The following is an 11,126-nucleotide window of genomic DNA, read 5'->3' as shown; positions in this document are numbered from 1 at the left end:
GGCTTGTTTGGAGACATAACTAAACCCTACTCTCATCAGAGCAGAACACATAGTATGGCTTTTATTCAGATCAAAACCACATCCTCCCAGTTCTTTCTGGAGCAGGTTGAAAGCGGAAATTTCTGCACATGTAACCAACGGAAAAATGGTGGGGAGTGCTATTTACAGGGATCCTGGGAGGGAGGGTTTAATCTCTAACCATGCTCACGTCATCTTCTAGCTTGGTGATGAAACTGTTCAGAGCTCTGGGAAACCAAGCCGAAAAATAATACTAGAGGTGCACCTTTGTGGTGCTGAATTGCCTGGATATAGTTTACATAACTTTGTACATAGGCTTTGTAAAATTTTCATTTTTGAATCCCTTTAATGTATTTAATACTTATTATTAAAAAAAAAAAAAAATCTACTCTAGTGAAAGATTATTTTTGAAAAGCACATTCATAAAACTGCTTCATGCAGAGCCCCTCGGGTAGCGCTAAGGCCTTGTGCTCTAGTGTTATGACATCATATTCAGAAATTTACTCTCTTCCGCCAGCGTGGTTAGCATGGAGCTCATATCACCTATTGCCATATTGCTGATTCCTGCGGGTATGCTGGGCAGTGTCACAGAGTTTCGTGGAGTCGTCAGGCGAGAGGAGTTCTGGGAGAGGTTCTGCAGGATGCTTGGGCTCAGGGTTCCTGACATCAGGCTCGAATGATCCCCATCGTCCATGATGGCATCAAAATCTATCTGGGGTGGCTCAAGACCTTGTGAGTCCACCGTGCTGGACACCTGGTTGGCGCCTGGGGAGGGCAGAGTGGTCGGCTTGCTGTTCAGTGCGCACTGCTGCTGCCTGACTCGGCAGTCCGCATGGTTGTCGACGCTGCTGTTCTGTTCGTACATGTGGATTTGACCATAATAGTACATCAAATTGTTTTCCCTCGTGCCATCTACGCACTGCTGGACTGGTGCTGGCAACATGTCGCTGGTTCTTTTATGCATGGCCTCCGCAGCCTCCTGGCCCGAGTTGATGGTAGAGTGGGGAGTTCTCATGTAGCCACCCAGCTGCTGTACTGTGCGGAGGCCTCGGGATCTGTTTCCTGGACTTGGTTCAGGTGGAGGACGAGGCTGGATTATGCCAGATGGATACGCCTGTGTAGCTGAGTCCATCATGCTCTGCTGAGGTTCAAAGTTGGTCTGGTTGGAGGTCATGATAGGCTGATGAAAGGCCTCCTGAGCCATGGGGAAATTCAAGTGGGTTGGCTGAGATGAGTAGTTCTGCTGACTTGGTTCATGCATGACTTGGCCCAGCATCGTGCGCTCACTGTTGCTGCTGACCATTAAGGAAGGGTCGGTTGCCATGTCCATTTGTTGAGGGTGAAGGTGGGGTCCTGACTTGGCTGCCATACTGCTACAAGAAGGAGAGATCTGATTTGGGTTGCCACTGATTGCACTGGGGCTCAGCATCTGATGAGGTTGGTTATAGCCTGTATGCAAGTCCAGATCAGGGTTCATGCTGGGGCCTAAGTTCATCGGCTGCTGCCGTAGCTGCATGCAATTTAGCCTCTGCCCATCCATGCCTACATTTCTTTGCATAAAGGTCTGCTGTGTCATATTCATACTGTTCTCCTGCAGCTGCATCTGCTGCTGGTTGTAGTTCTGGTACTGACCAAAGTTCTGCTTCTGCTGGACCACTGATAAGTTCCCTTGTGAAAACTGCTGCTTGGACTGATTGGACATGGTATCAACTGTACCTGAGCTAACTTCGTTCCACTGGACGGGCATGTTATTTTTATTCATGTCAGAGGATGCGTCAAAGCTCATAGGACACTCTGCCATCATGGGTCCCAAGTGACTCATGCTTGCATCGGCCAATGCCATCCTGCGCTGGCCAGGCAACGCTGGAGCCTGCAGCTTCCCACTTCCCTGGAAGCTTTGCATTTCATTGCTGTATCCCATGGAAGTGCTCTCAGCCACTGTCCCATTGCTCTGGGATTTGATGTACTGCACCACATCATCTGGCAGCATAATGTCATCATCTCCAATGGGTGCTTCTGCCTCCCCAGACATAGCTTCCATGGCAACGTTTTCACTGATGCTCAGCGGCCGAGGTGAGTAGGTGTGCCGGGGTAGGCTCCCATCTGAGCGTCCATAGCTCTGGAGGCTAAAATTCCTCCTGTCCACGGGGTGTGGCTGATGGTAGGGGTTCATGCTGTTGGTGCTGTTGAAGCGGTGAACTCGTGGCAAGGCCTGGGGGTCTCCAGCAGGTCTCCTTACTGGGTCGCTTGCTCGTCTTGTGCAGTTGCCTGTCACTTCATGGGGAAATGATGGGGCTGATGGGTAGCCATAGGTGTTGCCATCGCTGCAACGCCTGGGTCCCGGCAGGAGGCGGACAGAGGGCAAGGTAGGATCTGGTCCATCCATAAGTGAGATCCTGTTCTTCAGGGTCATCCTCTCCATGTTTGGAAGGGGAGTTGGAGGAGGGCCCCCTGTGGCAGCAGCATACTTGGCTTTCAGCCTGTAGTGCTGAGCTGGTGTGAGGTTCAGCAGACCTGGCATCCCACTGCACTGGCTCACCTCACTGGACCGACGGGAGGCGTCGGTCGAGATTGGGTCGTAGGAGTCGGCAGAGCTCATGTTATTGGGACGGTGCCCAAGCTGCGACGCCTCGCTGGAACGGCGGCTGGAGAAGTATGGGGAGATCCCCGATGATCTCCGGCTGACGGTGTAGGCAGAGCTGATGGTGCTGGTTGTACTGTCACGGCGCTCATTGAGTTGGTTCAGCATCGTAACCTCATTGACAGATAGCTCCATTATTCTGGGATTGGGCAACGCAGCAGAAGAACCACCACTATTTTCTAGAATAGAGCCTGAGATAGAGATTGCAGGAAAGGAAAACGTTTAGTTAGCTGCAAAATTCTACTTGGTAGTGCTCTTAATGCCAGAATACAGACACACACAAGTCACCCCCAAGTGTTTTATGGGAATGACAGTGAGTTTCATTTGCTGCCAGTGAATTCAAAGCTTTGCCTCTGGCTCTGTGTGCATGAACAAAGAGCAAGAAGGCTGGGGAAGAAGAGAAGAATTCCCTGCTGTAGAACCTTTGCAGTGCATACCCTGCTGATGCTCAGCTGCTGAGGAAGTGCCTCCACATGGGCTTCTTTTAGTAGGGAAAAAGTTGGACTGGTGTGAACAGTGCCACAGGGACAGTGTGTAGCTACAACCACAACTGCTCACTGGGACAGCTGCAGAGCAGTCATGGACAGGAGAGTAAGTGCCCAAAAACTGACAAAGGCTCTTCTCAGAGTGAACCAAGAAGCTCCAATAAATTAAGATCTGGGATTGCGTATAGCCCAGGCCCTGTGCCTTGGGACTTATTGGCAAAGTTAAAAGAGCACGGAAGGATCATAAAGATGCCTTTATCAGGAGTCCCTAGCCAGTGGGAAACTAGCACATGAAACCATGGGCAATAGCCAGGAGCTCTCTAAGTGACAGAAATCCTGTCAGAGCAAGTTCAGGAATGGAAGGCTTGTCTGGCTTGCTGCTGTGTTACAGCAATCTCCCAGGAAGCACATCAGTTTTTTTGGAAACTGTTACTGCTGGAACAAACCCAAGCAGTCTTGGGGCTGCCACTGGAACAGTGAGGACAGCTATGCCTGGGTCCTGATCAAGCCCAGAAACATGGACACCAACACTTCTGTCTCACTTCATAGCTCTGTAGGAGTGAGCATCTGGGTTTCTGGTCCACATCAGCAGACAGCTGTGTTTACACCCAAGCTCTCCATTTTACCTGGTATCTCTATTCATCAAGGGCTGACTCAGAGGCAATAAGAAATGATCCTCCTCCAGGACAGACTCTTGGTTAAGAAACAAGTATCAAACTCTGGAAGGTTCCTACAACACGTCCCAGGTCCAGGGCTTACCGTTTCCTGAGATGGGAGGCAGCTTGGTGTTTCTGGCTTGGGGAGCTGGGTTCACCCATGAGCAGGAATCCTTAACTGTCTTGAGTTTCTCTTTCTTGAGCTGTTCAAGTCGTTGCATTGTTGTCATGTGTTTCCTTAGCTGCAGGCTGACTGTTGAATTACCAGATGAGACTGTTGAGTCCACAACAGGAGTGTTGTCATCCAACGCTGTCAGATCTCCCAGACTTCCCCCGCTGTGCATGTTCATTTCTACTCCACTGTCATTGTTGTTGGTGCTGCCAAGGGGTGATGGCTCACTGCTGCACGATGACTGGCCACCAGGACTGGACTGACACATCTTAGGAAAGGAAAAGAGGAAGAGTTGGGCAGGTGGAAACCAGGAGCCAAATATCCCCAGTGGGCTCTACATGCTTGGTTCTCCTCCCTTGCTAGCCTTCCCTGCTGCAGCATCTCAACACTATCAGAGGGCAGGGCCTTCTTCCCTGGGTAAGGAGGGCAGAGCACCACCCCACAGCTGGAAAACTATGGGTTCAAATGGAGGATGGAGAGAAATCAAATGCTGTTCCTCTAAAAGGCTAAGGACAGATGCTTCCTGAAGGAAAGCAGCATGTTACCTACTTGTGTAAGGTGTATTGCAGCAAATGCTGGCTATCTAACATAGGATCAAAGCCTTAAGTATTTCAGACACAACCCATTTCTGTCTTTAAAATACCCTAACATATAATTAGGTTAGCTGACAAACTTCCCAGCCAGGTAAAAACCTGGTTCACCATTTGCAAACTCCCACTTCCAGATAAGGCAGATAAGCACCATAAATATTTATTTTATTTACATTAAGAAGCATATCTTACATTGAGTAGTTAATCTGCAACAGACATTAAATGGTCTGAACTTGCTCTGAGACAGCTGCTGCTGCTTCTGGACAGGATGCCTGGCTTCTCTGCTTGAGGCCCATGCTCCAGCAAAAGCCAAGGTGGGAATGCAGGGTGATGCAGTGTTTTACTTTGCAAGGCTACCTGGCTCTGATGGACTCATTAGCCTTCAGTTGGGATGATAAGAGATTGTAATCCCAGGAGTTAATGGGAAGTAGTGATGCTGGCAGAAAGGCAGCAAAGGGAATCCTTGAACATTGCATCCTCCCACTTCCTGCACTCAAGCAAATATCCCTTCTCCCTCCACCCCATTGCTCTGCATACTTCTGTCTCCACCCCACAGGGGCTAACTGGAGACAGGAGGTCTGCAGAAAACTATTCTTTATATAGCTATTTTGATACAAAGGATTTCTTTGCTCACCTTAGTACCGACTGTCCTTAGGAAGGTAGAGTAGGAAGGGTAAGTGGGAATAAAGAACAGGTTGTTAGGACAAAGACAGCATTAATAGAAAGGACCATGTTAGTAAAAGAAGGAAGTGGGGAATGCAGTATACAACACAAATTGCCAACATCTTTCCTCTCCTGTACCTTGTCTTCCCTGCCTTCCCTCTTTGGGGGCCTTTCTAAAAAGCCCTAGAAGAGAATTCACACTTATCTTCTGTGTCTTTGGGATGACCCAAAGATGGGTGAAAACAAGGGGCCTTGGAGTGAAGGGATCCCTCCCACCACCCTGACCTTATCCAGGAAAACAGGAGCTGCCCCTTAGATGTGCATAAGGGAAGTATGCAATACTGGAGAGAGCAGAGCGGATATCTGATCCACGGTCCTATTGCCAGCAAGATGGCTTGGCTGCAACCCTGAGAGCACAGAGCCCTCAGAAAACAACCTCACACCTTTGGGAGAAATGAGGTGGGGAGATGTGATCGTGTCCTTCTTTTCACAGAAAAAAAGCCCTAAAACACACAGAGGAAGAGTACCAGAGAGAGGTCATTCTGTCCAGTGGTTCTCACACTCAGCTTTTTTAACTCAATACCGAGTCTCATCACAGTAAAACTGTTTCTTTTGTTCATTAGAGACACTTTGGATGTGATAATCTTCAATTGCTTCCTAGCAGAAACATTAGCAATTTCTTCAACAACACATGCCTTTTCAGAAAATCATTGTAGCTCCAGGGCATATTGTTTCATAGGAACAACAATCTTTTAGTCTGGATTCAAATCAAGAAAATATATATTTTGGAGCTCAAAGTCCTTTCAGCTCTAGTGAGAAGTCTGGGGACCATGAGAACACTTCCCTTTGCCAAGTGAAGGTCCTTTCTGCTGTATCCACCCCATACCCTGCTCCACTCTGAGATAGTGCAGCAGACCAGAACTTTGGGTGTGAAGACAGAGAGAAACATCGAAAGACAAAAGTGACCCATGTGTTGCAATTCTACACTTCCTCCACCAGCAGCGGTGTGCTGAGGAGCAGGTGGGCTCACTGCATGGGGTGGAAAAGGCTTGAATGTGTTTGGACTCTTCACTGTACACACCTTGTTAGCACCACTGACCATACTACTGCCTACTGTGGAGCTGTTGTAATAGCCAGAAGGCTGATAAATGGTCTTTGCTCCAGCTGGTGGCTGCACATGTGGCTGTAAATCATGATCATGGCTGATTGTAAGCCTGTACTGTGGGTCATGGTATTGCTCCCATATTTAGTCCTGGTTTCACTCCCCTGACTCATTGTCCCACTAAAATTTTCTGCAGAAGTGGGGAGTTTTGTATTCAACTGGTGTATCCTTGAGCAATCTGCTCTAGTAGACCTTGCTTGAGCAGGCAGGTTGGACTAGATGATATCAAAAGGTTCCTGCCAACCACATTGATTCTGTGCTTCTGTATATGGTGGACGAGAGAGAGGAATTTAACTTGCCTTAAGATATCCAACAAAAATGAGACAGCAACTTTTATCTCCACTGGCTTCATTAGATAATACACAGCAAGATTTGTGCCAGCAAAACTGCTGTGTGGTAGCTGCCTGGAAAGACAAACACTGAAGGGTGCGGGAAGGAGCAGAAAAGGAACTACTTAAGTCAGGACTTCTCTTCGGAGAAGGATTCATCAATTTTTGTTCAATTTAAATTGATGAAGTAAGTAAAGCTCATTTGACCACAACTCTCTTGAGCTTTACTCACTTTCACAGCACAGGGAGGCCAGACTCAACACTGGGCATCACATGGTCCCTATGACTATGAGGTTGGGAATTTGTGATGCTGGGTAGGCAGGTACAAAATGTACTGGACTGTGCCCTGACCTGCAGCTTCATCTCTGGATGTGAACTTTAGGGTGTTGGCAGGTGAAGGGCAACTGCCCAGAGAGATAAACGGCATGCAAACACTTCACACCCCCATTGCACTGGAGGAATTAGGAGCCACGTCATTATGCCAAGAGCAGCTGCTCTTACCACGGAATTCTCCGTTTTTATTGTTTTGACTTGTAAGCAATCCTCCATGCTCCTCGTGGTACTGTTGGCCTCGGGGCTCTCCTCAGAAACCTTGCCGCTCTGCTTGGCGCTCGCCTCATTGTCCCCATTCTCCTTGAGCGGAGGCGGCCTGGGATGAACATCGTTGCGCTGCTTCTTTGTGACGTGGGCGTCAGGCCCGTGCACGGTCTTGACGTGCTTCCTGAGGGAGCTGGGGTCCGTGTACCGCTTCGTGCAGCCAGGGATTTTACAGACATAGGGTTTCTGTCAAAGCAAGCAAATCCTGAGTTACATTTCAAACAAGCTCAAGCAGGCCAGGTACAGTGTATGGACCAAGAAAATACAATGAGCATAGTGGCTGGCGGCAGCAAAATGTGGAGCATCTGCTCCACAGGATTCTGTACGACTGAGATCACTGAGATGTGATATATGGGCTGCTGCTTTTCCACACAGACCTGGTCAGTCATTTGTGGCTGGCTAAACTCCTTGTTTTCAGTTTCCAGACGAAAAGACAGCTAAGAATTCATGAAATACTTTCCTAATATTACTTTCCCATATATGTATTTGCCTGGGTGGCCACAGGAATGTTTCCTGATTATGGATGGGAGGGAGATGATGTAGAGGAATGGGCGTAACACATTCTCTCTGCTAAGGTGGGGTCTACACCAAGAAAATGTCTGAGACCTTCGCGCTGATGGAATTCCAGTGAATCCAAGCCAGACTGGATTCACTCTCCCCAATCTATCATACCACTCCAGCACCTGTCACCTTGAAATCTGTTATTGTGCAAAACAAACCACAGGCATGCGATGTGTTTTTCAGATGATAGTACTCTAGTCCCAAATTCATGAATCATTGATTGCCACAGGAAAACAAGGCTGAAGCCTTGCTTCTGAAAAGAAAAGTCAGCAAACAGATACTTTTCTTCTTTTGACTTTCTTTTTTATCGAGTTTCCAATTCCAAAGTGTATTAGCGCTGCAGTTTGAGCTGGTGCTGCTGCTCTGGAAGCTCTGAATTCATCACAAGTTCTGCTTTCAGCCTCACAGATACTCTATGTATTTTTCTGCCAAGGCACTAGGATAGATCCATGAGAAAAACCAGGCAGATGTTGTTTGAAGGCTACCCAAAATGACCATTCCTATTTTTACTTTTTAATGTTTTGTAATTCTGTCCAGAAGCTTAAGTGAACAAATATGAAGAGTATATCTTTGCAGAAAGCCAGCATTATCACATGAAAACACTGAAAGTCTGGGGTTTTTTTTATCCAAAAGCATGCTTCCTGACTGACCTTGGCACATCACTTGAACAAACTAAACCCTTGTAACACCCCACTGAAGTAAATATTTAATATATTTTAAAGCTGGACAAACCAAAGCACAAAAAGCAAAACAGTTTGCTTATAAATCTGAAGAAAACTTCTGGATGAGGCATTATATAGAAATATTCTTGCTGCTATTGAAATCCTGCCTCATGCACTAAAACAGTTCAAGGATTTTTAAGAAAGATCCTTTAGGCCCAGTACTTCTGATGTTCAGACACCAGTAATTAGGGTTATGTGATCACTGTTGCTTGGACAGCAGACCACCTAACAGGCTACAACCATCCTCTTCATCAGGCCATGTCTCCTGAAACTGAACTAAGTGAACTGCTGTTTTATTGGCATGCCTTCATATATAGAATCATAGAATCAACAAGGTTGGAAAAGACCTCAAAGATCATCAAGTTCAATCTGTCACCACAAACCTCATGACTACTAGACCATGTCACCAAGTGCCACATCCAATGCCCTCTTGAACACCTCCAGGGATGGTGATTCCACCACCTCCCTGGGCAGCCCATTCCAATGGCTAAAAACTCTCTCTGTGAAGAACTTTCTCCTCACCTCAAGCCTAAAATTCCCCTGGCACAGCTTGAGACTGTGTCTTCTTTTCTGGTGCTGGTTGCCTGGGCAAAGAGACCAAGCCCCTCTTGGCTACAACCACCCTTCAGGTAGTTGTAGACAGCAATAAAGTCTCCCCTGAACCTCCTGTTCTACAGGCTAAACAAGCCCATCTCCTTCAGCCTCTCCTCATAGGGCTTGTGCTCAAGGCCTCTCCCCAGCCTCGTTGCCTCGGCTTATCCAGATTCAGAGACCTAATGAGTGTATGCCCTAGTGAAGCCAGCAGTTTAGATACCTCAGATGACTCTCTCCTGCTCCCATACACATACCACATGAAACTTCTTAGGGTGGGAGAACTCCCCAGATACTCGCAGAACTGAACTTCTGCATCTTACCCTTCTTTAGCCTGAATTGGAGAAAATACCACTCCAAGCCTTTGTCTGGCCATGAATTCATGCCAGTCTTTTGTGGGTGCACTGGAGAATGGTCACAGGATGAAAGCCTGTTTCCCAGTAGTAATTTTGGAGGTAACTGAAAGTTTAACAAAGAAACAAGAGCCAGTGTGGTATCATACTCCTTGAACTTCAGCATGTTTGGACCATACAGCTACATCCTGCCACACAATGACAGAGACAAATATGGGGAGCCTGGAACTTCTCCCTTAGAGGAGACATGAATGACTAAGTCTGAAACAGTGGTGTATCTCAAATAAACACTGCAAGCAGTGGATAACACTTAGGAAGTAGGTAAGAACCACAATAGAGTTACCAATGGGCAATGGTAAACAGCCACAGCCACAAACTCCATCTGCACTCACGTGGTTTTGTGAGCCAAAGTCTCAGTGCAGTTTGCTAACCCACTGGTCATGCCCACAGCTGGTTGCAGCTGGGCCTGCCACCCAGTGCAACAAGCTTTGCCATGAGGGATGCCATCTGGTGCAAAGGATCACGTTCTATGTTCCTCAAAATGAAGGTGTCAAATATATGACCCAGAGAGCCATTATATGAAGCTTACAGATCTCCCACAAATCGTGGGGCACAACTGTGTTGCATTAAGCAGGGCTGAACAGCAGTTCAGGAGTAACATGGTCACAAACTATAAGATTATGCAGTGCCATGCAGTTCCTGTGGTAAGGCTCAGCTGATCTGGTACAAATCCTCCACTAGTGGCTATGCTATTTTGCACCTGAGAAGGCTTTGGCATCCTCCAGGGGAAGCAACATCCCAGTCTTTAAATTGTATTGTTGGATGCAGCCTGCGATAAATGTCAGCATATTAGATCAGGGTCCAGCACAGACAAGGATTGCATTGCTCCTGTCCTATAGTCTCACCTTCTTTCATAATGAGAACCCAAAGGAGCAGACCTTCAAGTGTCCAAGCTCTGCTCAGATGAAGTGAGGAGTCATCCCAGATCCAGTGCAGCTCCAGATCTGGATCAGTTGGGAAACTGAGCCCATCAAAGAAATCACAGAATCACACAAACATTCAGGTTGCAAAAGACCCTCAGGATCACCAAGTCCAACTGATAACCCTACTCTATCAGGTTCACCCCTAAACCATATCCCCAAGCACCACATCTGAACAACCTTTAAACACATCCAGGGTTGGTGACTCAACCACCATCCTGGGCAGCACATTCCAATGCCTGACCACTCTTTCCGTGAAAATTTTGTCTTAATGTCCAGTCTGAACCTACCCAGTCGCAGCTCGAGGCCATTCCCTCTTGTTCTATCACTAATTACCTGTAACTAATTAAACTGCATTTAATAATACAGCCAAAGCCAAAATTCCACATGTAGGAACGTGGGACCCTAGCTGGTCTACTGGAATAGACAGTCTGTCCTGCCTAGGAAGGATCCTGGAAAAGCTCCAGGGGTCTGACCTCAAGTGATATTAGCATCCTACTGCACGGAAGGGCATTCTAGACTTTGAGTCCTCCTTCTGACTCCAACAGAATCTCTGAAACCTACAGAGCTTTGGTTATGACTGACTGATATGATGCCAGGGGTAGA

At 47.4% G+C, this 11,126-nt stretch overlaps 1 protein-coding gene across 3 annotated transcripts in view; it reads right to left on the bottom strand.

Moving 5' to 3' along the window:
- Nucleotides 1–339: 339 nt before the first annotated feature.
- GLI2 (GLI family zinc finger 2) overlaps nucleotides 340–11,126 on the bottom strand; it is a 193,412-nt gene continuing 182,625 nt past the window's right edge. For all 3 annotated transcript variants that reach the window (XM_054176191.1, XM_009911123.2, XM_054176201.1), the window contains exons 12-14: nucleotides 7,218–7,499; nucleotides 3,904–4,240; nucleotides 340–2,850 (exon numbers count right to left, since the gene is read on the bottom strand). In XM_054176191.1, the coding sequence (XP_054032166.1) occupies nucleotides 497–2,850; nucleotides 3,904–4,240; nucleotides 7,218–7,499 (2,973 nt within the window). In that variant the 3' untranslated portion in view covers nucleotides 340–496. The remainder of the gene's footprint in view (nucleotides 2,851–3,903; nucleotides 4,241–7,217; nucleotides 7,500–11,126) is intronic.

This window comes from Dryobates pubescens, chromosome 2 (genome assembly GCF_014839835.1).
Source record: "Dryobates pubescens isolate bDryPub1 chromosome 2, bDryPub1.pri, whole genome shotgun sequence".
Taxonomy (NCBI): Eukaryota; Metazoa; Chordata; class Aves; order Piciformes; family Picidae; genus Dryobates; species Dryobates pubescens.
This window is presented reverse-complemented; position numbering and strand designations above follow the sequence as displayed.